The sequence below is a fragment of the Anser cygnoides genome, chromosome 4 (assembly GCF_040182565.1).
Source record: "Anser cygnoides isolate HZ-2024a breed goose chromosome 4, Taihu_goose_T2T_genome, whole genome shotgun sequence".
Classification (NCBI taxonomy): Eukaryota; Metazoa; Chordata; class Aves; order Anseriformes; family Anatidae; genus Anser; species Anser cygnoides.
The window spans coordinates 59084778-59111104 of NC_089876.1; the positions used below are offsets into that span (position 1 = coordinate 59084778).

The window sequence follows — 26327 nt, forward strand, 5'->3', positions numbered from 1 at the left end:
GGAAGGCAGATCAAAATCTGACAGTTCTTGGCTTCGGCTCCCTCTGGTGGGTAATGCTTACTGCAGAGAACAGCATAGTAGTACTGGTCCAGGTGACAGCCCTGAAACAGAACAAAGTAACATTCAGGTTGCCAAAGTCGTCTTCAAATACACAGAAATACACCAACAGAGCAATGATCTGAGATCTGAGCTTTAAACTATGACTCAAGACATTTGCGTTGAAAAGAGGAGATGCAAGATTCTTGTTAGCATTGAACTCTCTTCAAATTCAGAGGAAAAAAACACAGAGATTGAAGGTTTGTCCCAGGTGGAAATCTGTTTTCAGCATCTAATGTCCATTAAAATAAAATAAGAAGCTTGTTAAGCACTTATTTTCTGACAAGAACATTTTCATGGATTTCCATTCCTGACCGATATTTTGAAGGCTAAAGTTTGATGTCCTTTCTTAAAAACACTTTGTTCTCAGGATTCAGAAAATACTAATTGTTTCATGAATTTCATACCACAAACATTCTTTATTTGTTACAAAAGACTTAGCTCCAGTGGAAAAGGAAAATATCTTTTTAAGTCTGAGATATTTTACCTGCAACAGACATATCTACACATTTACAAGGTGAATCAACTGAAAATTAAAGCAAATTTTATCATTTATATTCTTGGATGCAATTCTAAGTCATTCTACAAGAATGATGCAAACACTGTATTGCATTTTGTTCAATACTTGGGTTATGATAATGGTTATTTGTAATAACTGTAATATTAAAATAAACACGAGTAACCCCTGTGCTACAAAACAGTACTGAAATTTTGGTTACCTCAGAAAAATGCATGGAGATTTTACAGATATCAGCAATCTGGTAGCAGAGGCTTAACGGAATTAATTGCACGTTTCTGCTCACACCACTGGCATCAATAAATCAAATAACTTTTGCACCCCTATGTTAAAACACATATACATTTTTTTCCTTTCAGAAGCTTACTTGTTGATCTGAAACAAGTTCAGATGTTTTGTTATTAACAGATGTTTTGCTGGGAGAAAAACAACATTCCCATCAGAAAACAGTAATCAAGCATGAGAGCATTTGGAGTAAGAACAGTCACATGAACTCATGACTGTCAATGTACACTGATGGTCTTCAATTGACCAAGCCTGTTTTGTTCAGGCATAGTACCAATTGAATCAACTGCAAAGTCTGTTCATTAAATTAGTTATGGAGTTGCATCATACCTAAAAAAACCTAAGCTGTAGGCATACCTTTTACATCAACTTTCATTCTGGATTAAAAAACAAAAACAAAAAAAACCTTGCAGAATCTATAAAAGACAATCCTATTATTTTCTCCTTTTAAGAAAAGGAAAACATCCAACTGCCAGATCCAAATAAAGAACTTGTCCTCAGAAGCTCTTCACTAGATACACAGTTTTAATTGGAATTCAAAGCAATGAATAAAATACACTAGAAACCTCCCCTAGAGTTAATTTAATTACTTCCCTCTCCCCTTATGGTGCTTCACGTTTGCCTCTTACATTAACTAGCATAAGGTTCTTAGGGTGTGAGTTATGTACAGTACAGACTGGCTTGTTTGTAGGCATGTGGGACTGCATCCTCCTTGTGGTCTCTGCAGGCTAATTAATCAGTGAATTTATGAATCCTCTGCTTGTGGGTGGACTGGAGACTGAATGGAATTGTTATTAACCTGCTTATAACACTCATAGTACTGTAATAAGACACACAAAACTCATGGTCCTGGCATTCATCTACAGAGGTGAGGAGAAAGCTGCTTCTCCTTCACGTACATAACTGACTCCATCAATGAATTTGTGCATATAGACAACGTTTGTCTATAGGGACAAATATTAGATATTAGGAAATCATTCTCCCATGTCAGACTGGATATTATTTTGGAGGATTTTCCTTTGCTCCTGCAGCACTGAAAACAGCGTCCCTTCTTATGATCATAGGTAACCTCAGGTTGGCAAGGACCTCAGAAAGTCTCTAGTCCAACCTCCTGCTGGAAGGAGGGCCAGCTGTGAGACCAGGCCAGGATTATCTCTGCACCTCTTGGCCATAAGGTGCTACAGGTGACACCGGGTATCTCTTCCTGCCAGCACACAGCGCAGTCTCTCAAGGATGGAAATGCTCTTATCTTACTAAATTTAACATCGGGTCTCCTTGTGAATGTAGTGTCCCATAATAAATGGGGGGTCATACAATCTGATATATCTAGTGGTCCTTGCTAACTTCACTATCCATGCCTCAAACCCCCAGCACTAATAATTTAATGTTAGGAGTGCTGTTGTGGTTTAGCCCAGCAGGCAGCTCAGCACCACACAGCCGTTTGCCCACTCGTCCCCAGTGGGGTGGGGGATACAATCAAAAAAAGGTAAAAGTGTGGGAACTCACAGGTTAATATAAGGAGAGTTTACTAAGGAGAGGAAGAAAACAGTAATAATAATACTTTTTTAAAAGTGACGCATAATGCAACTGCTTACCGTCAGCCAACTGATGCCCAGCCTGCCCCTGAGCAGTTGCCCACCCTCCCTGCCAACCCCCCCTGTTTCATTGTTCAGGGTGACACCATAGGACAAGATGGACATCCCTCTGGGCCAGCTGCCCTGGCTGTGTCCCCTCCCAGCTCCTTGAGCACCCCCAGCCTCCTCGCTGGCAGGGAAGCACAAGAAGCTGAAAAGTCCTTGACTCACACTGCCCTGTAACAACTAAAACATCCGTGTGTTATCAATATTATTATTGTCCTAAATCCAAAACATGGCACCATACCAGCCACTATTAAGAAAATTATCTCTACCCCAGCCAAAACCAAGACAAGTGCAAAATTGACTGGGTAAACAATAATTTAAAAAAAAAAAAAGTGTTACAACAATGTAATTTTTTTTTCTTTTAAACATTTCTGTTTCAACTTATCTGAATTAACTTACCTAGGAATCCAATCACAAGCTAGAGAGAGGTTGCCTTTGCCACTTTTTCCAAGTAATTTGTAAACTCCATACTACCTCTGCTTACTCTACAATCAACCTTTTATCTGATTATTTAGGTCATCCAATTTTTTTTTTTCTTCCAATGAAACATTTAATCCTGTATGAGAAAGGAAAAAGGGGAAACATGCAGAAGAGTGAAAATTGATGTGGCCGGGAATGAGTGTCACAAGTCTTTGGGGAAGTCCTCTGCTACTTTGAGAAACAAGGCTGTCATACTCAGGGTATAAAGAAATCCAAATTAGTTTATTTTCACATTGTGAAAAATGTCATTCCTCTGTCAAAAAACAAAGATTAATCTGCCATCAAACAGAGTTAAACTTGCTCTAAATATCTGACACAACAGAGCCAAAATAATATAGGGAGTAATTAGAGAAAGAGCTCCACATGCACTGAAATAAGGCTTCTTCATAATTTCCCTTTATATCCTTTCTTTGTTGTAACTTCACTTCAAATGTATTGGGGGGTTTAATCCCCCACGAAAAACTATGCCAAGTGGGATGAACATTTTTCTAGGCTAGCCCGTTAATTGTAGGTTCATATAACTACCTTTCTACGCAACTGATTTTGACTAATTGTTGCTGAACCAAACTAACCAAAACCCTTACTCCAGTGATAATACAGAGCAGCTGCGAAATGGCATCTCTTTACATTTAAAGTTTTGAGGTTTTCCTGGTGAATAAATGCAGTACATTACTTTTGCAATTTTCATCCATTTCCCACGCATGGGATCTGAGAGACCACCTGGTTCCTTCGGGTCAGCCGCATGGAAGAACACTGGAAAGGACGCTTACAAATGAAAAAAATACCGTGGTTTCATTTGCTTTCCACAAAACGTCCTTGCTCACTTGACAGAAAAATAGTGCTTTCTGACAACTCCTGCACTCTTGACCTGAGACTGCTTTCAGCACTGTTGGCTGTGCATATCACGTGCAAAACATGGCAGATTGGAAATACGTGCTTGTGTGGGTTTCTCGGAGGCACAGCACACAATACACTGTAGCCAGAATTCCTACATGAAGAATGTCTCTCAGATATGATAGCTGCAAAAGCTGAAATAATATGAATATTGATTTCCTTTGGTCCCAGAAGTCTGGTTTGGAGCCCTGACTAGCAGATAAAAAAACCACAAAGCTCTACAGGCAACAATGCCTGCCCCTTCCTTTGCCTGGGAACAGCACTAGCATAGTGATCAGCATCCCTGTCTGATAAGAAGAGTGTGACTCGTTTGCTCACAATATATTTGACAATATCAGTTTAATAGGACAGCTGATTTGCAGGTCTTTGTGCCTGGAAGGACAGCTAGGTTTTAGCTGGGTGCACAAAAAAGGAAGCAAAATTAGTAAAGCTAAGGACAGTAAAGGTAAACAAATATCCGTGGTGAAATGAAGCCATGTTAAAGCCTCATTCAGGCTCAGATGTCACTTATGGCCCCAGAGCTTGTCTGAACTGATCACTTCCAATTAAGCAGCACACTGGTATAACTCTGCCTGATCCAGAAAAACAGTTATGATGACAGTAGGGGCTGAGTGGGGAAGGGAATTTGCACTTGATCTAAAACATTACAGGAAACCATTACTCAAAAGGAAAAGAACACATCAGTTTTACAGACAGGTGAGACATCCCAAGTTCTCTCTACCATGCCATGTTCTACATAGGTTCATGCTGACAAACATAAAATAAACAGCAGCTTGCTGCTGAACTCACAGAGCTTGACACTGCCAAATGTGCCAGAATTTCCCCATCCCAGTTGTAAACACTTGCCTTTTCCTCCTGACACGTAGAGTTTCTGGGAGAAAAACTTGGAACTGATATTTCTAGGTAAACAGAAAGAGAGAAAGACTTAGCTAAACACATTTTCCTTTTCATTATTTGCAAAATTATCAGCAGTCTTACAAGTAAATACATAGCACTTCATGACTTGTGAGCAGCAAACCAAACACCATTATTTCATAATGACACTGGAAGTACACATGAAAGTTACCTAAAATGCGAACTAAGTTCTTAAACCAGCTGCTTTATGTGCAAATTTTTCATAAAATTGCAGACAGAGGCCTTCATAAATATGCAGAAAAAATGCCATTATCTTCAACTGCATTAGTTAACATTAACCACTTTCAAAGATAGAGGTCAAAGTCTCAAACTTAGTGGAGGTCCCAACAGACCTGTGTAGGTGCAAATCAAAAAATATTCTTGTAATTCTTGTATAAGGTATCATGTGTGGACAAAGGAACATCAAAATTAATAGAAAGGGCAAAATTCAATACAAAGGTTTATTATTCCCAGAATCTACCAATCTGATTTTCTAATTCTTCTCCAATTCTTTATTAATTAAAAAAAAATGTCGTAAATGCTATCCTCGCTCAGCAGTAAGCAGTTTGCTGTCTGTGCCAGCTGAGTCGACCCCCCTCACCTGATACTAGGCAAATTGCTCATGCTTTTGGTAGCCTCAAGACCATTTTTAGATGCACTTAAATACAAAGGGTTTTTTTCCAGTATAACTTTTCAGTACTTTTGAAGTACTTCAGTACTTTATAGCATAGCCGTTTGTCTGCAGCTCCTGTATCTTCTGATCTTTGCTACTTTCCCTCAAATAAGGTTCTTGGCAAGAGCTGACCAGAGGAATCGTGTGATTTCAATTTTGCCAGAAAGTCACTGCAAAGGCATTCAAGGTAGGAGGAATGGAATCTGCTGTTGATAGGGTCGATTCCATCTTTGCTCTAGCTTACATTTTTCTTATAGACACCGGTGCAATGAAGATACAATGAGAGAACAAACCTTTCATGCATGGAAATTAGCTGAATCACCATATACTGAAAGGCAACCAGTGATAACTCTTGCTACAACAAAGTAACGTCAGCATTATATCCAGTACACTGATAAATAAGACTTTCTGCACAAGTTGTACTAAATTAATTTCTAACAACCCTAGACAATACCTTGAGTATTGCTGTTTCTACCAGACAGCTTTAGGTTTGCAACAAGAAAAGAAAATAACATCTCTTCACACATACTTTGAATAAGTTGAAGGATGAGACAAGTAATGAGCAAACCCATTTCACTGAGATAGAGGAGATGAAGGGGGTGGGATAGGCAGAAGCACAGAGCAGGTTTGTGCTCAATAATATTGTTTTACAAATTATGTTGTGAAGTCCGGAGCACATAACACAGACAAGAAAGTTGATCTAAGATGAAGATTGAAGGAAAGAATTAACGTAAAGCGAAGCCAAAACTAGATGCATGGTATCTTGTGTTACACCTTTTCTCAACAGATTAATATAGTGTTTTGTCTGTGAGTTCAGATAATAGAAAATCATGCCTGAAACCCCAATGAGTCCACTCAGATCTCATTCTGCAGTTATAAGTTGCTCTAGGCCATACCTAATACTTTCCTTGGTTTCTTCAGATTTGTCAGACATAGCTGAGTTTGTTACTAATGCAAAGAATTAATAGCAATAAATGATCAGAAACAGATCTTAATTAAACAGAAATGAACAACTGCTTACATGATTTTGATTCTCGATTCGTATTGTCTTAATTTCATGCCAGTGCCACTGTTTCTGATGAAATCGCTGGTGAAGTGGGGTATCCAGCACAAATTAGGGTTGACATGATTTCAGCCTTCAACATCACTCTAACTCATCATGCCTCCTCAAGGATTTAAAATGACATCGATTCTCCCCAGTGTAGCTTTTGCTGGTAGATTATTACTACTGCAGAATAAGCTTAATAATGCAGTAATTTCATTCTCTGCAGTTAAACAGAATTTCACAGCATGTATTTTATTTTGCTTGGCCAAAGTCCAGGCACTTTGCTCCCCCAGTAGGGCCTAAATAGAAGCCTGCAGATTGTAGGAGTTACATACGCTTAATAGACTGAACAGTACATTGAACAGGAAAAGGCATTTAGGGTTATGGAGAATTAACATCTTTGAAGTTCTACTTTACGTATTTATTACAGCAGTAACACGCTCACTTAGGTATTGCTTATCCCATCACAAGTTTCTGCAGAGTGCCAAAACAAGTTATGTCCCTAATTCATTTTATCACTGAAATTAAAATTTCTCCACCTTTTAGGAAATAATCTATTGCTAAACATTCCAGCTGTGACCTTCTCCTCATTTTGGGTTTCTAGTCTCACCTGTGTAAGAAGTTCAGTGGATGCTTCCTGTCTGAGATTGCTCTAAGCTTGCTGCCTGTGTGTAGGATCATTGCTGAAAACATCCCTGTAAAAAGTGCCATGAAGATGAGTAAAAGACAAGCTGGAGAACATACCAGAAAATTAAGAAGCTGCTCTAGTCATAAAACATAATTAAAGAACGCAGTTACTTCAGGTAGGTGCTGCACAGTTTGGCAGATAGGCAATAGAGTCCTACTGCCTCTGTTTTAATAAGTATATATCTCACCTGGGCCTCATCTCTAAAATGTGAGATAAAATCTCACATGGCTATTTCATGATCTTGTTATGGGTGTTATTAATAAAGATTCAAGAGAAGTTTTCCTTTAAATGATACCTTCTAATACTGCACTTCATAATATAAAGAGAAAAGTGCTACTTCTCATTTAAATAAAGTCACTATTCATTTGCAGGCAGTAATGTTGAAAGAAAGTTTTCAGACTTAGTATTTCTTTCATGCAAGGGCTTAGCAATAAAGCTTCCAATGATTAAAGGAGTGAAGCAATTTCAGACTAATGAAAAATAATCTCCTTAATGGATTGGAAGGAAAAGCATTTATTCCTCTACCAAACAACTTCAGAACTAAAGGAACTAAGTACTGCAGCTTATAAATACTTGAAACAAAGTTTTATCCAGTCTGTACAGGTGGTTGAGAAGCTGCAGCTATTTATCATATTCGAGCAGGTTTATGCTCGAGGAATGAGGATGACACATTAAACATTTCATGTGAGCAGGATCTGTTGGAGTTTGATTCTTTGTTAGAGTACATTTCAGTTATATTTTCTTTTGAGGATTTGCCAGTTCCCAAAAAGTGTTAAGCAACATCTGCCTGCTAGTCATCCATCTGTACTGCTTCTTCAGTCAAAAGTGCCTCTTTTGACTCCCCACGAGATGTAACACTTAGCACTTTATTCTCTTTATTTCAGTTAGTTGTATTCTTTCAATTATACCTTTAATATAAATTATCCTTTTATGATCTCCCTGTGATGACAGGATCATCAGGTTTTTGCCCAACAAAAAAATTTGAGTAATGAAAAAAAAAGGAACGCATATGCAAAGGGAACAAATACAACCCTGATTTTCATACAGTACAAAAGCCAATCCAACAGGTTTCTTAGAGTGTGTATCAGTTAAGAATTTATTTCATTACCCCCTTCTTCTTTCATATTCTAGGTTTAAAACATTTACTTTCTTTATACAGTAAAGCCAGCACTTACTGTACCCTCACACAAAAAAGAAAAAAATGGAACCCCTACATTAAATAAAAAAGATTCCCCAAACCTTACAACTTTTGGAGTTGGAGAACTTTCATCACGCCATGAAATTAGGATAAAGAAGATAACCATAGTTAAAAGCTTTTATATATATATAAAAGCTCAATTTTTGAGCTTTTATAATTAATCCACCTGATAAATTCAAATTTCATGTTAAACATTATTTGCAAACAATTAATGAATGGCTCTACTAAATTTGAGCTGCAGGATGATTTTTTAGGGCTGATTTCTTACCTTTGTAGTAGTTTACGTCTCAGCACTGACTGATTTTTATACCCCAGAAATTTTTGCATTTCAATCAGTTAGTTCAATCTTTGACCAAGACAATGTTGCATCTGATGTTTAAAAATGCACAGGAGATAAATATACAACTGTTGCTTATTGTGGATAATATATATATATTTAAATAGGTATTTAAATAAATATATAAAACATTAATTTATATTAAAATATATTTATTTTATTGAATAGATATTTAAATAAATAAATAAATTGAATAAACATTAAATAATACATTTAAATAAATATGTAAATACATTTAATAGGTGTTCATATATGCATCTGTCTTGTCATTTATAGCAGGGCACATGCCAATAGCAATTATGTCTGTAGAGGTAGTGATAATCAACAAAAGTCAGAAACTCCCTCATTTATGCTACTCAAGGAGTTGCTGGTCATATTTTCTGCAAGTAATATATTAATAACAAACCTACAAAAATTCTAACTGAACTAAATTCACTCTAATCTGAAGTCTAATTATAATTTCTGAAGATATGTGCATTGTATCCTCATGAAGACTGAAGACATTAATGCTGACATTTAATCCTGAAATCATAAAAATTGAACTGTTCTACAGAAACCCATTGCCCAAATAGGTGCCCCTACTGTGAATTTGTATTGGTTAACTAACTCCTGATTGTTCCCTTCATGCATAATCTGATTGGCATAAATACAATCATTAGCATGAATGAACAAAATGTTCCAACAGTTCACTATTCCCTTGATCAACAGGAAATGAAAGAGGAATAAAGCAATCAAGAATGGCTCTCACTACTCTTCTGATGCTCATTGTCTATTAGTCTGTGAATGTCCTGAAAGCATGCTACTGTAAATTTAGTACGAAGTGATGACTTAAAAATGATGTATATTTTCTTCTTTATTACCCTATGGTGCATAAATATCAAACCATGCGCCAGAGTTCTATATAGGCTGTAGATCACAATTTCTTGAGGATACTACTACTCCTGCAATGGAATTGTGTCCCACAATATACGATTTGAATTCTTTAATTTATTGCCACTTATTTTAAAAAAAGGAATATAAATATATTTATATTCCTCTATACAGGAACATAAATAATTCCCCTATATATTTTGCTATTAAAAAAGCTGCATGTTTTTAAAAACTGCAGCACTCACAGCTCCCACATAGAAAATAAATCCCTATTTATCCGCATTAAACTTTCTTCCATCAAAAGAGAATACATGTCTTGCCACATCCAAAAAAAAATTGTTCTGGAGACTCTTAAAAAATTTATTTCAGGTTGACATCTGGAGCTCAAATCTATTTCCAACATGACCAATTTGTAATAAAATCATGATATATTTTATGTACCTGGCCAGTTGCTGCACTTTGTATAATAACAGAAATATAGTTGAAAATGGTTATTTCAATCATGTTCGATGTATCACGATGAATTTAAAAGCAGCTTTCAGGTGCTGGCTAATACGTTGTTACATAAAAAGATCAAATTTGTTAGTGGTCTGCTCTAGTGAGCAGTACAGCAGCCTTAGAGATGACAGACAATGTTGTTTGCATAGCAGTAAGCAAGCAGATTTCACTCCCCTAAGAAATGCCATCCATAAAATGGGTGTATAATAGAACTGGACTGTGAAAACACATATTAGAACTTGATGAGCAACCTTGATATTATGCTGTGGATTTGTTATGCAGACAGCACTGCAGAGACAATTTCAGCCTACGGAACTGAAATAAAGGAAGAACACAACAACACAGGTTTTGAACCACGTTAATCACTCCATTTCTCACTGTGCGTTGCATAGTTTATTTTTAGTTACAAATATATATATTTATATATGTACTTATATATATATATATAAATGACAAATAGCTTTTGGCAAAAGCCTCATTAATATGTCGTTTGAATCCTTACTATGACTAGATTTTCCAGAAACTTTCTGGAAATTGAAGTCAAAGCTGTTCCTCTATATTCTTGAAGAACAAGACTAGAGTACAGAATATCATAATACTCTAAAATTATATTCATATCAGGTAAACAACTTTCTTCATAGTAAAGTCTATAATTCTCTTTGACAGCACTCCACCTACTTAAAAATTATTTTGACTGTTTTGTGACTGCAATATGACCTACTTTATACAATGAGTATACATACAGACGCTATCCTGTAACCAAGCTAAGAATGAGCGGTTTTGTATACTAGAATTTACAAATATTATCATATGTGATTCCAATGCTCAGATTAAAGATTCTTACCATGCTTAGAAGTTTCTGAGTAAAAATTACTTCTCCATAAGCTGCCCACTTTTTTCTTTTGTGGAAGAGTTTAATGACAATGCAGATGAATTACGTAGAAGTTTCGAATCTTCCATTTTCTTTTAATTGACATTGTTTTCCCCTATGTTACTGCTTTCCCTTTTGTCACTGTGAAACCACAAAATTCCACGTGAGACACTCTCTACAATTTCTTGCAGCACTTTTTAGAAAAAAAGATTAAAAATAAATCAATAGAATGACAACAGTAGGGGTTGTTCACAAATATGCAAGTTACTCTTCTGTGGGTATCAGCTAGTTACAGCCTTCCAAGGATGCAGAGTCCTGAATTCTGTGCAGAAAACAGAAGAAAAATATTTATATAGAGTCCATGAGATGAGGGCATATTTATGCTGGCTTCTCAACAATCTTCAAACAGCAAAGAAAAGTATCTACACACCCGCTATTTAGTTGTGATTCTTGAATTTTGCAATTAATGGTTCTCAAACACCTCCATACCATTGCAACATTCATTTGCTCCGCTTGCTTAGGTTGCAGCATTTCCTTCACACTTCCTCTCTCACCTCCACTGATACACATGGGCTTCTCTGGTAAATATACACCAGATTTCAACATACTGAGCTCAAAAGCAAGAATTATTGCAACCAATATTTGAAAAAAGCAAAAAAAAAATTAGAAGTACAGCAGGAAAAATATATATATATATATTTATTTTTTCCTACAGGAGGGAGCAGAATAGAAAAGAAGTATTTTGTTTTCCAGCACATCATCTTTTTCTCTGGTCTAAACTGTTTTCAAGTCTTGTATTTCTAGAGGGAAACTATCTTCATTAGCAACATGCTGTTATACCAGCTTATTACATCAGTTTTGCAGCAACAAGGCAGCTAGAAGCTTACAGTGCTTTGGGGGGAGGCGGCTTGGGGGACATGACTGAAACATAGTACCCAAAATATAATTTCTTTAATTCTTAATTGTAACTTCTTGATGAGCAGGGTTCTAAAGATAACTAAATTCTACTCAGCAAAGATTGTATTACCCCAAATGAACTTTGCATTTATAGACATTACCGTCTATTTTGTAACAGGCTGTACCTCAAAGCAGGAAAGTAATTGTTTGGTTTAATGGGTCTTGGCACATTTGTTCAGATTAAGCAGAAAAACAGTAACTGTTTTTTTCAAAATACTTTCACGCTCTTAGGGAGTGGTACTGAAAATGCAAGATTGGTTCCTGCCCTGGGAGTTCCCTGCAGTGTTGCTGTTCACTTCCTAATAGTACCACCTGGCAGCAGCAACAAGGAAACAAGCTGCCCTGAGCAGTTGTGCAATCTCTGTTCTTTGAGGATGTCAACACATGGCAAAGAAAAGGCACTGGTGACCTGCTGCAGCACTGCCCCCAGCCCTGCTGTAAAAGGAAGGTCGAACCAGGTGACTTCCAGAGGTTCTTTCCAGCCTGCACCTCTGTGATTCAGTATGCAGTTACTAGGCTATTCACCGAAAAAAAAAAAAAAATAAAAATCATATGCAAAATTTTACCCTTCATTTGTGGTTAACAACCATTAACCGTTTCCCACCTTTTGGAAATAATTTGGTTTTTAATCCTAATTTCACTTCAGGTTGGAGCCCCTACTTGTAGGACAAGGACAACTAATGTGTACAACTAATTGCACACATCAACGGGAGCAAATTTTCTGGCTACTGACAGTTTCTCTCACATCAGGCAGCTTTGAATCTCTTCCAGCATACGGAGAGCTCACAGGGGAGATCAAAAGTTCAAGGAGTTGAACTCGATGCCTCTGGTTATGACAATCAAGCAAAGAAGGTATAAATGATGGTTGTATACTCTCCAACAATGTTTTGTGAAAAAGATGCTATCCACATCAATTACATACACTTTTGGTCCTCCATACTGCACAGACTGGCATATTTTGGGCAATGGTGTATGTTGTGGCTGTGCTTGCATTCTGGATACTCCAACTTTTAACCTCCCCCAGTAACTAAGAAGGGCTGACCTTCCTCAGCCTTCCCCCAGCTTTGTCTGTCCAGCACCTGAGAGCTGTACAGAGCACAGTTACCCAGTACGTGGTTTGCTAATCACTGTAGATACATCCCAGAGCACTCTACGAAATGCCTGCACCAAAGAACACGTCTATTCTATTCATCCACTCCCCAGGTAGCTACACATACGTCTGGGCTCAAAAATCCAGACACTAAATGCCCAGAGCTAACTGAGATCCGTACACAGCAGCGCTCTGTGTTATGTGCAGACTTCTGAGGTTCTCTGCCAAAAGGAACAGTTGCTGTGAAAACAAACAAAATCCACCAGTCGTATACAGATAAGCAACCATTGCTTTTTCTTGGAACGACGACCCGCACAGATTCCACTATTGGTGGTTTATAGACATTGTCTCTTTGCTGACACCAATAACAGGCATTCTGCTCCAGTAATGGCTGCTGTTAGCGAAGGAGGGAGGCATCCACCCAAGGGCCTCTGCTAACTCTCACCAAAATTTGTGCAACTTCCACAGACACAGGTATTCTGCTGAGAGGCGGTGAAAGCAGCCTGAGGCGGGTGGGTTGAACCAGACTCTGTCCTTACCAGCTGTCAACACATTTAAAAAACATCAGCGAGGTTACAGGTTATCACATGCTTATCAAAGGCTGCTGTGGTTTAAATATTGTCCAGCAGTGCTTTGCCTATAGGTGTTTGAAGAAGGCAGTACCGTAAAACTGTCTGTCCTCCAGGCTGAGTAAATTCTCACTAAGAAAACAAGGAGGTGAAAGAACCAATTAATACGAAACTAAAAAAAAAAACATTGAGCAGAACCTGAAATAAAGCCCAAGTGTATGTATATCACTGTGAATTATAGAAGAGATTCAAATATTCATATATCTCATTAATGCTACTCTGCTCCCAAAGAGGGAGAAGACTTTTGAACCATGAGGAAGAGTGTATACAATCTCTACAAGTCTTGCTACTGTAGGATAGAAAAATGTAGGCTAGAAACCAAAGGAAAGGAAGAAAAGTTCTTCCTCATCAGCTCTTCAAATCATCTGACTGAACAGGTACTCAACACATGCATGCACATTGGCTAATAGGCTAATATGTCTGCTTGTACCCAAAACATTTAAAATATCAAAATAAGCAAGAAGGGAACATCCAAAAATAGTGGATCCACAATCATCTTGTAGAATTTCTCCCTTTTAACTTTTTCATACTGATTGCAATGGCTGTTAACCACGTCCAGGTAGCCTTTGTGGACAGCTTACATATACCTTTCTTTCTTTGCAGAGGTAAGCAGTGTATTTCCTTCCACCCGATGAAAAGTAAAGGATACCACTAGAGCTCATTAACAGAATATACTGAATCCACACTGACTGCTGTAACATGAATTTTACTGAAAGCAATGCTTAATCACATGGATTATAGCTACCTATTTAGCAACCTAAAATTATCCATAAGCATTTATATGCCACAGATTCACTGCATGGACGTGGACTGAAGCAGACACTAATGCTGTTCAGGTCCACTCAGATTTATTAAATCAGACTTATTTGCCTCTGTACCTGGTCATCCTTTTTCAAATGTCCACTTTCTTCCAGGGACAGTTTTGCTAATTTATTTACTTCTGCAAAGTGAAAGTCTTGTTTCCTTTTCCAATGTAGAAGCATAAAATACCTCAGGTCTTTGCAATACTTTCCTACTAGCAGGAACACTAGGAAGCAAAGCATGAAGCATCTGCTTGGAAACTACTGGCAGTGGGAAGCACGTAGTCACATAAGGAAATCTTTCTGTCCATTCTTTTTCACATAAATGTCACGAAGGTAGCTTTAATTTTGGCATGTCCTTACCTCTGAATGAAACTGATTTCCTCGCTTTGAGTGAATTTGTAACTTTAGCACTATTTTAATCTAGGAAGTAAACTTCTATACTACATGCTATACTTTTATCATCTAAAGACATGGAATGAGGGGAAAAAATCACCGTATGCTGTATGCCAGTTAACTGAAACTTGGTAATAGTCTAGCGCTGATCTTCAGAGAAGAATATAAAACTGATAATGCTGTGAAAATGTATTACCCATCTACTGAAGCTGTATACTTTCCATTAGACTTTTATGAACGGGAAGCTACAATTTCCCCATACTATTATAAAAATCTCTCTTCAAGGTCAACTGAACCATACTTTTCTGTAAGTAGAGATCAAATGGTTCCCTGTGGTGGAGAGAGCAGCTCTTTAGATAGTAATGCTTTCATTGCACTTGTTTTTACTCCAGGAAATCATAAAATGCATTACTGACGACACTTATATGACTTAAAGTAAGATCCTGCTCTGAACATTGACTCCATACAAGACTATGGTTATTGCCTTTTGGTGGCACTATAACAGGCACTTGTTTTAGAAGGAAAGATTATCTTTTCTTGAAAGATATCTTCCAAACTCATCCCAGAATGACTCCTTTTACTGGTCATTACCAGTAATAAAGATACTGGGGGTGAAATTATGCCCTCAGAGATACCCACACAACCCCAATGCTCTCCACTAAGGTTGTGCAGATAGAGTTCGGCTGTGTCTGTCACTGGTGTGACTTTATCAGATCCCACAGCTAGCAACTTGCAGTATGCAATCACAGGGTTTTCAAATTTCTGCCATATTGTAAGTGTGAATACTTAAAACACATACTACGAACAACTGGCATGAACACTCAGACACCGTGGCAAGGAATACCTACATAAAACTTCAAAGTAGATGGATGAACTTTCAGTCTAACATAGGACGCTGGTATCAGCATTTGCATTCTCATGTGTCTTGTGTAATTCAGCTATTTGGAGTCACTCCTCACTTTGCTCTTAATGAAAACGAGAGAGAAAACAGTTAATTCTTTCATTCTTGTCAAACATTCTAACATGTTTTTACAGTGCTGGTCAACATGTTTTGTCTTAACTAAGAGCACAACAGATTTTCAGAGGTTACTTCGATGGTCTTGAAAGAGTAACAGGAAGCGTAGCAGTGAGATGAAGAGAAATTCTTCTCGCAACCATTTAACAGCCCCATTCTGAGACAAAGCCAAAGCTACGTTGGTGAAAGAATAGGTGACAATAATAGAAAATCTATGAACCTCTTGTCTTCTGCCATATCCCAAACTTCTGAAGTGTATAGCTCCACAACTGTAAGCTTTGCTTTTGTTGTGTTTTATTGCCCTGCAGCACTAAAAAGATTTATCTCCTGTGTGCTTGCTTCCTTCTCCATTTCCTCCTCTAATCCTTCCAGAGTTCTCACACCTCTGTTATTTTATCTGTTGAATCAACATCTCCTTCCCCCTTCATCCTACCGCTAAGCACAAGCGCTGAGGGTGCCATACCATAAGCCACGGAGCGTAGCTGAAGGAAACAATTTCCAGAAGAGAACTACTCTTGGTGCAAACCAGCTCACATGATTTTCACTGCACGAAGTTCACCGAACAATCTGGAACCACTTGTGTTGCCTCAGCTAAAAGGAGGATAGCCTCCTCCCTCTGCTTTTCTACCAAACATTGGGCATCACGAAATCGTGTTTTTTTTTTTTATATATTATTTTTTATTATTTTTTCCCCTTATCCTTCTTTTAGTCACCAAAATCTCACCGCTCATCAGCTGGGTATGCTCTAACTACCCACCCCACATCCCTGCAGTGGTACCGCAGACGGCAGCAGCCTTGATCTCACTACCAGCTCTGTAAGCCTACAGGGGTGAGCAGGATTTGCTGGCTACATCCTGATGATTAACCACAGCTGTCAGCATTCCACCCAACCTACTTAAAGGCAGCCTGCATTATTACAGGGGATTTGCATTACAGTGCATGCATTACAGTGCATGCTTTGGTTTTGGTACTGGCAGCACTGAATGAACTTATATTTAACATCACACAAGTAAGACTAAAGATCACTTTGAAGTTTCACCCAAAGAGACAAAGATAAGGTTCCAGTGTGACAGTGACAGCTCTTGTATCCCTACCGTGGACTTCTTGTTTTTCAAATGCCCTTAACCATAAACAGGAAAAGCTGGTGAAATTTTAGAAAAGCGGTCACCGTGTTTCAGAGGCACTGATCATACTATAACAAAAACTGCATAACGCCCTATGCTAACAGCTCCTTCAACTTGAGACTGCTACATGCACTACCTTCTGTAGGAACTGACAGAAAAACAAAAAGAAATGGGTGGGGGGAAATGACATTTAAGAAGGGACATCCCCCTTCTAAATAACAAGCAAACAAACCACAAAATGATGGGGTTTGAAAGGTTTTAGAAGTATACGTAGTTTGAACTCTAAGAACCAGAACATTTGAGTTGGAAAACTTAGCAAATTCATTTAAATCATTTTAGGTGTTAAGACAGAACTATAACAGTAAATTCTTAAAATATAATCCTTGTTCAACAGGGAATGAATTGATCACAAAACAACAGCTTTCCAAAGCATTAGGAATATTAGCCAATTCAAATATATGCTGAAAGGCTTGAGAGGGAAAGCGATATTTTAAGTTAAATTTCAGTTTAAAAGATTAAAAACTTCATTTAAGCACCATCTCCATTTTCTGCACCAAGTCTTTCTGAGGAAAAACTTTGAGATTTATTTGAGAAAGGGGTGAGAAGCTTACTTTTTTTTTTCCTTTGCTTAAGCAGAAGGGCTTTGCCAAGTGCTTACTGCAATACCACCACGCATAAGAATTACTATTATTTTTGAAGTCCCTTCAACTAACGCCTCTAACGCGTCAGTAAAACAAGTAGTGTACGTGCGTTATGGAAAATTTCCAAACTGACAAATTCCTTTTTAATCATCCTGTGCCTTGGACCCTACTACTTCTACTTTACTGCTACTAGTATTGACATTCATTTTCCCACTCCAACCAAAGCTCTACTACAAAACCAAAAAATTTAAATAAATGGTGTAACCCTATAACCTAAGCAACTCTTGCCCTACAGAAATGAAGTACAAATCACTGTTTTTCCACTGCCAGCGACATTAGTTTACTTTAAAAAGGGGAACAAGGTATTTTCCAACAGTGTTTAAAACTCGGTCACTCCCTAGTCACGTTCTCTATTTATAGGTGTCTCACTTTAAGAGACACTGATGTGTCTTTCTTGATAAAAATCATCATTTTCCCTCCCCTCAGTTTCCAGTGCACACGCTTCTCCATAACACCAAGTACCTAGATTTTTTTGTGGCCCACTTCCAGCTATCATGTCGTAATATAAAACAGTTAAACAAAAATTACCTTTCAAATTTTACACAGAAAGGAAGAACTGATACAAATATTCCCAATGCAAAATGACTGGCCTGAAAGTAGACTTCCGAACACACGTTCTAAATCCCTGCTAACAGAACCAAAGGAGATTGCTATGGCATCTTCCTAAGAGCACGTGATTTAAAAGCAGAGAAAAAGCTGAAATATCAGGCATTCCACAAGGTTAACAAGTTTACTGATACACACAGTAGCTTTGTAAAAGCAAGATATGGTTCTTGTTTTGTCCTTCCCCCATGCTCCCTAACTAATCTATTCAGACAAATTGTCATGGCAACTCCATTTAGACACCAAGGATACTAGCAAAGACAAGTCAATTCCCCTTGGAGAGAATTTGAATAGCGAAAGCCGTACCCATTCTGATGCTGGTGGAGACAAAACCTACACGCCCTTCCCTGTTACCTGATCACAAGCCACACCAACTTCTCCCTGCAGTGTTACTCCCAAACACTCTTGTTTGGGTTGCAGCCATGAGCCTCCGGTCTAGGTCAAACACAAAACCACAACATTTGGAAAAAGTCCTACTTTGTGTAAAAAGCCTACTAGGCTTTACTAAATGTGCTTGGAGTTCAAAAAGTAACCAGATATTCCAAAAATCAAGCATTTTTTAAGAATCAATAGTTTTCTTTATTAAAAAAAGCACACATCTCACTGTAACTCTACAGTTTCAGTAAAAACTACCCTTTCTTATTGGACAATAGCAGCGCAGACCATATTTCTTCCAGACCTCTTCACGGTTTCTTCAGAAGAGTGAAAACATATAAGAAATTAATTTTTTTTCCTTCATCTGCAGTCACAACATCTCATAGAATTTTTCTTTATATCATATATAAATTACAAGCGGTAATTTTGCACTATATTTACTCTATCCTCCTCTGATAAAAGGAAGGAATTTAAGAGAATAAGAGAGCTGTAGGAGTGTATGTTGTGTATAAGCTCTCTTGACCTAAGCAGGAGGAAAAACACTTCCTCTCCATCAGCTGAAGTCCTAACTTGACAGCTGTGTAAACTATCCTGTATTGGCTGCACAGGCTCTTGTCTCAGCACCACTGATCGGAGCATCCAGCCCGACATTCCTTTCACGAAGTGCTGTAACACAGCGCATGCAGTGGATTGCACTATTTCAAAAAGCCGCTGGACTTGGTGTGATGGCTGTTTTCCTGTGTTTCTCAGTGGAATAACTATTCTCTTATTAGTAACAAACACAGCTGCCCTGAAGAACACAAACATATCCTGTAAGAGGGAAAATGTTCTGTCAATTGTTAGGAACACTTTCTTGGTAAGAGAAAATCCTTTGCAAATTCAAGTGCAGCCTTAGAAGTACAATATGTACAGCAGGAAAAAATAAACACATACCACAGCAGATAAATAGGTATTTATTAAAGTTCATCTCAAATCAAACAAAAATAATAAAGAACATTAAGGCATCTTGTATTCAATAACCATTCATATGGTAAAGATGACGTCTCTTTCTGATACAAGAGAGCAGACTAGGAAAAAAAAAGTTTTCCTAACACATTTGTCAGAGTGCTGACTTGACCCACTGTTTTACCATTCTGTCAGCAAACCTCTTCAAAGAATAATCACTTCTCCAACGAAAGAGCTACAAAATCCCAACACTCACTGAGACACACACAAGATAGCACTCTTCCCTCCCCTAAGACACACGACCTTCTATAACAATGCACACTGGAGAAAGACTTACAGATGCATGCTGCAGAGGATAAAACATTCATGTTGTAACCACTCATTTTTGAGTGGATTAGAGTATTTGTCTTTGCTTTCAATAGTATTTGCTATTTCAGCTAATAACTAGTGAAAACAGAACTGCAAATTCTAGTTAGTATTGCGATGCAACGATTTTTATGTTCTCCTTCTACATTTGTGTTAGATAAACAAATGACAAAGGTTTTCTTTCCATGGAATAATTTATTTTGACGAATTATGCTGTCAAGCAACTAACTGTTATAGTGCTTTTTTCTTCCATTGGAATAAGAACATCAGGAAATGTTTACAGTATCTCTGGGTTCACTATAACAGGATTTTACTACAGAGTAAAATATAAGTTATTAAACACTGCATATAGCACTATTCACTTCAGCACATTCATTCTCTATATCCTTTGTCACATTTTTACCTTTGTTTAAGGCAAGTTTTGTTTTCAAAGACGACCACAGTCTCTAGATAAACTTATATGACTAGGTTTACGAGTTAGGAAATTGAGCTTTATAAAATATTTACTTCAACAAATAAGAAAGTTATTAAGAGAAAGATGGTGACCCAAAATTGCACTGTATTAAAAGGTGGAGTTTCCTTGTACCAAAGTCCTTTATTCATCATCTTTAGAACCAGTTTTGCTTAACTATAAAAGAGACACAAAAAGAAAGTGTTCAAAGTTTAGATTGCCATTCCATTTATTAGGAAACAAGAACATTTCCACCTTACATAGACCACATGTATTTTTAATTAATAATACAGACTGATTGTGCTACTGTATTAAGAGATTGAAATGCATCGAATTATTTCTTAAGCTTAAGCACCAAATAAGCTTATTTCCTGAACCTGAAACTATCTTCGTGTATTTTGCAAATTACTTCCAAAAATACAAAATGAAGTGCTGCAAGTGATTTAAAAGAAAAACAAACAAAAACAAACCCAACACACACCAAACAAAAAAAAAATCTAAACCACAACACAAAAGCTTTAGGGCACTGTATCTATTTACTTTGAAGACTTGGTCATCTCTTCTCCAAAATACAACAGATGCAGTAACTGAAAAAGTATCTCCACGCATCTCCAGAAGAGATTCCATATGGTGATTTGCACAATACAAACGCAAACTTTTCTTTTTTTTTTTTAAATCAAAGTTTATAATTACTAAATGTAGTGCACCTATCGAGAAATGTATCTGGAATCCAAAACACTCACTACAAATAGCCTCTTTTAACTTGGGAGAACTCTACCTAAAACCACCATCATCATTTGCTCGATGTTATTTAACAACTAGAAGTGGTGTTAGGCCTTTATGCTGACAATTAATTATAATTGTACGAAATAAAATAGTTTGTTATCAAAATTGTCAAGAAGCTACACTGGTTTCCAATGAACAAGGAAAACCAATATAGAGCATGAGAAATACATGAATTAGAACCTAAAACGGGCAGTAGTTCTTACTGTTTCTTGTAAATCTTTTTAATATTAAAAAGATAACTTGAAAATACTTACATGCTGGATGTATATAGAAACAAATCAGACACCACAGTCAAATCCCAACAAAGTTATGAAGAAAAGCAAGAAAAAAATCAGATAAGTTTTCTTCAGATATAAGTATACATAATTTTTAATATACATAGGCAGTATTTTCATAATACTGCATACCATAAAGTCACATTACCTTAATTACATCCACCCAGTTCCATCCTCGAGGAAGCTCCCCTTTGTGATCTGCAGAACAAGAAGGTTTTATTTTCAACACACAAGCTAAAGATAATCTTCGTCTTTCTTTAAAATCAACACAAAATTCTAAAGAGCCAGAAATCTTAATTTCTCCATTACAAAGCCATGAAGACAAAAAAAAACATGTTAATGTCTTGAACATATCTTGCTTTTCAAAGTAATTCTGTTTAAATAAAAATGACTCAAGGCAGTCCACCTGATTTATAAGGCAACTCTAAAATGAGCTGGGTTAACTACCGGTGATACGTTCTGAAAAAGAACAAAATTTTACAAAGATCTTCCCTTATAAGGTCAATTTTTAAAATGCCAATTATGCATTCACATTAGGTAAATGATACACAGAAATGACTATCATGGGGTATAATTTATTGCTGCAGTAATATAACATTATCCCAATCATTATCAAAAATTAAGTTTGAACACATAAAAGTCATCAGCAGGACTTGTCAAAATACCAAACATTTTTCTGTCAGAAATGCAAAGTTTCACTGAAAGCAGAAAACACCTCTATTTTGAAGATAACAAGCTAAAGATATTGAGTTACAAAGCAAACATTTGAAAATTTCACTTTTGTCACAAATTGAAATAAAAAATAAAATTAATCAACAACATCTTCAAGTCCCTACTGTAGAGGAAGTTGCTTTACCCAGAACAAACATCTTGGGCAAGAATAATTAATCTAAAACAAACAAAACAGAGACCACAGATTTAAAGCAGTTAATCCTATATGCAAATAAATACCGATTCTGACTCTACAAAGATGCCACTGCTATAAAATTTGGACTCTCATACTGCTCAAACAAAACAATACTATAGCAGACAAACCTGTTTTGTCAGCTAGCTTTCGTTTCTGTGTTTTGGACAACTGCTCCTTTTTGTCCTTTTTCTTACTTGCTGGCACATCGGGAGTTCCAATTGCAATACTATTGCTTACTGAAGTCTGAGAAGGATGAAAATTGTTGTTAGTATTCTGTACGTTAGTTCACTTATCATACTTCAGAAGCCAGTAATAATACAGAGTAAGAACACAGATTCCTCTGTGTGTGTGCAATTACTGAATCTGACATACTGAAATGTCTTGACTGTCAAAAAAGAAGCAATGCCATCCGCTGTCAGCAGCTTTTAATCAACACACAATCATGACAGTCAGAACCACGTGGAGGAGACTGGAATTATTCCCTTTCACAGCTGCAAGGGGCACTTCTTACACTTTGTAAATTTGATGATGGAGCTTGATATGAATGGATTCAGATTTCCAAAATAGGAAAACCATTCCTTCTTCCTCAAAGCAAGTCTGCAGCACCACAATGGCAAATAATGTCCTTACACATCAGGAAGCAATATGAGAAGGAAAACACAGAAGCCACAAATAGACTCAGCCTGACTCACTGAAGACCCTAGAGGTGCTTTTATGCAATCCATGACTTCCCAGGAAGCTTTCAATAATTTGCCCCCAGGCGGACACCTTTCATCTGCTCCAGCTCTCTTTAGATTTCCTTCTGCTCCATGCCTCCATTTTTATGTCACTTTGTAAGACAGAACTACAGCTCATACACATTTGCTGCGACAGCAAAGTAACAATTAAGCATAACAATTATGACCACTGAGCACTGTGGCACCGTACCACACTATGTGCCACTGTTTATCCCCTAACATGTTTATACCTGATGTACTAACACCTTAAAAGATAGTGCAATGAAGCATTCAGAGTTCGAATAACCATTTTTGCAGTTTTAAAAGCAAGAGATTAAAATCTAAATTTACTCACCACAGTGTTAACAGGCTGATTTTCCATGAACAGCTCTTTATTATCTTTGGCATATTCAAAAAGTGTGTAAGTCATAGCAGTTCCAAGATTAGCTTCAACTTCTACCATCAATTTATCCAATATGCTTTGTTTAATAGCTGAAGATCTGAAAGAAATCATAAAACTCAATGATGATCTAGAAAGAAGAAGAAAAGCTCATCAACCAAAGAGCCCTCACATAAAAGACTAGGGAGTGGAGCTGTCGTAAGTACTTACATTGTGTTGTTGAAAAAAGCATCCATTGATAAGATTGGTGCTGTTTGTGGATATGTTTCTGGCCAAGAAACTTCTATTAGAAAGGCTTTCGGATCTCCATTTTCACCTATCTGAAAGAAAAAGAAAAAAAAATTCAGAAATCAACAGTTTCCAGTCACTCATTAAAGACTGCAATGCCAATACACAAGTCTCTCACTTCTCTAAGACCAACCGAATTATTTAAGGTAACAACTCTTTTCATAAAGTTACCAGTCAGAAAATAAAACTTTCATCCAGAAAAAGTATTACACTTACGATTTGAACATTAGTCTCTAACCTACAGTTTTTACCCTAGGAAAAGCAAATTAGCGCGTGCGCGCTCTCTCTCTCTCTCTCTGTATTTTAAAGTTATTTCAGTCGCATGTATGTGCCAGCAGAATGAACTAAATTGACATTTTGCAGCACCTACTTTAGAGGTGAAATAAATAAAACTTTAAGTCAGGCATCTGCAACATTTATCACGACATCACCTACACTGTTGCTGTCCAGTTCCCACTGGTATCAAGAAGAAAACCGGTAGTATGGTTTACAGAGTTCTCCCTTTCTCAGGAAAGGTCTGTCTGCGCACTGAGCAAATCCATGCAGAAAGCTGCATGTTCATGCTCCTCCTGCCAACACAACCTAAAAACGGAGTAGCCTTACTTCAAATGATGTAACTACATTTTCCCAGTATTTGAAAAAGTCTTTCTTTAATCTCAATTTCTTAGCACACTGATTACAAAACACCTTTATGTGTGAGACATATCTGAGACAGATAAGGATCAGAAAAATGGCATATTAATTCTTTGACCTTGTCATGCATTTACTTGCACTATGCCTTTTCATAACACAAGTTTTCTTTCACGGGAATGTGCTACTGCCTTCACCTGACACTAAGCTTTATGGTATTTCAATTGAGTTCTCCTAATTTTTGACATTTTTAAAAAAATTACTAACAAATAAATCTAGCAAAATGTAGAATGATACCCTGTAAACTTGCAGGCAGGTCACAATCACTCTTTTGAGAAAATTAAGTTTACTTAGACCAGTCCTATCAGTGAAGGAATGCTGCAGTTATACAAAACGGGATTCAGGTGCTGTTTACTAGATCGACCTAACTTGCTACAGTTACCAATTTCATTCTGAATTTACTTGAGAGTTGCAAAAAGGTGACTTTAGATGCTTTCTCCCCCCCTACAGTGGGAAGCACAAATGCAGAGCATTTTCAGGCATCTCTGTAAAGCTCCATGGCAGCACAAAGACCTGCCTCTGTCCTTGCCCGGAACAACTTCCAGGTTTTCAAATTTGAGAAAGTTGAGTACATAATTTGTTTTAAAACAGAAGCTGTTTTAGAGTTGTCTTCCAGAGATTAGTTTATACTCATAAGGCAATTTACGTGGACTTGAGTTTTGTACTCCAGGGCATCTAACAGTAAATATCTGATCAACAGAATACCTGACCAACATAATGCCAAGGTTTTTCCTTACAGCTCATGAGATTTTAGTAAGGAAGAATTCTAAGATAGGAATAGATTGTTCTACATTTCCTCTAAATGAAGTCCAATTATTTTTAAGTTTTTATTTTGGTATCTAGCACTTCTGTTTTCTATTTTTAAACAGCATGAAGCTGCAACAGGGGAGGTTCAGGCTGGATGCTGGAAGGAGGTTCTTCACCGGGAGGGTGGCTGGGCAGTGGGGCAGGCTTCCCAGGGAAGCAGTCATGGCACTGAGCCTGTCAGGGTTCAAGGAGCATTTGGACAATGCTCTCCGACACATGGACTGATTTTTGAACGGTCCTGTGTGGGTCCAGGAGTTGGACTCGATGAGCCTTATGGGTCCCTTCCGGCTCAGGATATTCTATGGTTCTATGATTCTAAGCTGGCCAGAACCTAACTGCAAATCTCAAGCTCAGAGCCCCCGGTACGTCTCTCCTGAGCAGACACCCAAAGCTTTCAGTGCGTTTTCTCCGTAGTGGCTTGACGAGGCACGTCAGCCACCTCTGGGCAGGGGACAGACACCTGGTAAGGGAGCACCGGGCTGGGCTGGGAGCCTTACCGCCACTTTGGGCCGGCTCCCGCGGACACCGGTAACCCGCCCGCTGCTTGTCACGGCCCCCAGCACCGCCGCACCCGCGGCCCCGCTAGTACAAGCGCTGTGAGGAGACCCCGAGCCCCGCGCTGCCTTACCCGGTACTGGAAGGACACGGGGCTGAGCTCCCTGAAGCAGCCGTCTCCTTCGTAGATGGAGCGCAGCGCCTCCAGCTCCATCTGCGGGGCGGGCAGAGCACGGCGTTACCGACCACAGCACCCCCAAACCCCCTTTCCTCCTCCTCCTCCTCCTCCATCTCCCCACACCCGCCTCAGGGTGACCGGCGGGACGGGGGTGCCCCGGCCCTAAGATGGCGGCTGGGGGCATGCGGGCAGCCTCCCCCCCCCCCATCTCCCTCACCTCCTGGTCCTCGTTGGCCGCCATGGCGCGTACCACGCGCGCACCTCTCCCGCCCCGCCTCCCTCCCGCCCCTGCCTCAGCCGGGGCTGCCACGCACGCGCCGCCCGACCCCCTACCCCTCTGACTCGGG

The 26327-nt window shown here is 38.2% G+C and overlaps 1 protein-coding gene across 3 annotated transcripts; it reads right to left on the bottom strand.

The window, feature by feature from the left end:
- Positions 1-8882: 8882 nt before the first annotated feature.
- Positions 8883-26323, bottom strand: RWDD4 (RWD domain containing 4). Of its 3 annotated transcripts, none has more exons than XM_066996209.1 (7): positions 26198-26322; positions 25936-26016; positions 23733-23842; positions 23478-23622; positions 22535-22649; positions 21648-21697; positions 8883-11308 (listed from the first exon to the last, which is right to left on the bottom strand). In XM_066996209.1, exons 1-7 carry the CDS (start codon positions 26219-26221, stop codon positions 11276-11278), a joined length of 558 nt encoding a protein of 185 aa, XP_066852310.1. In that variant the 5' UTR covers positions 26222-26322; the 3' UTR covers positions 8883-11275. The 3 variants fall into 3 exon arrangements, with proteins under 3 accessions (XP_066852310.1, XP_066852309.1, XP_066852311.1); XM_066996208.1 differs by lacking the exon at positions 8883-11308 and adding an exon at positions 15851-19486 and having other exon boundaries at positions 26198-26323; XM_066996210.1 differs by lacking the exon at positions 8883-11308 and adding an exon at positions 19614-21481.
- Positions 26324-26327: the final 4 nt, after the last annotated feature.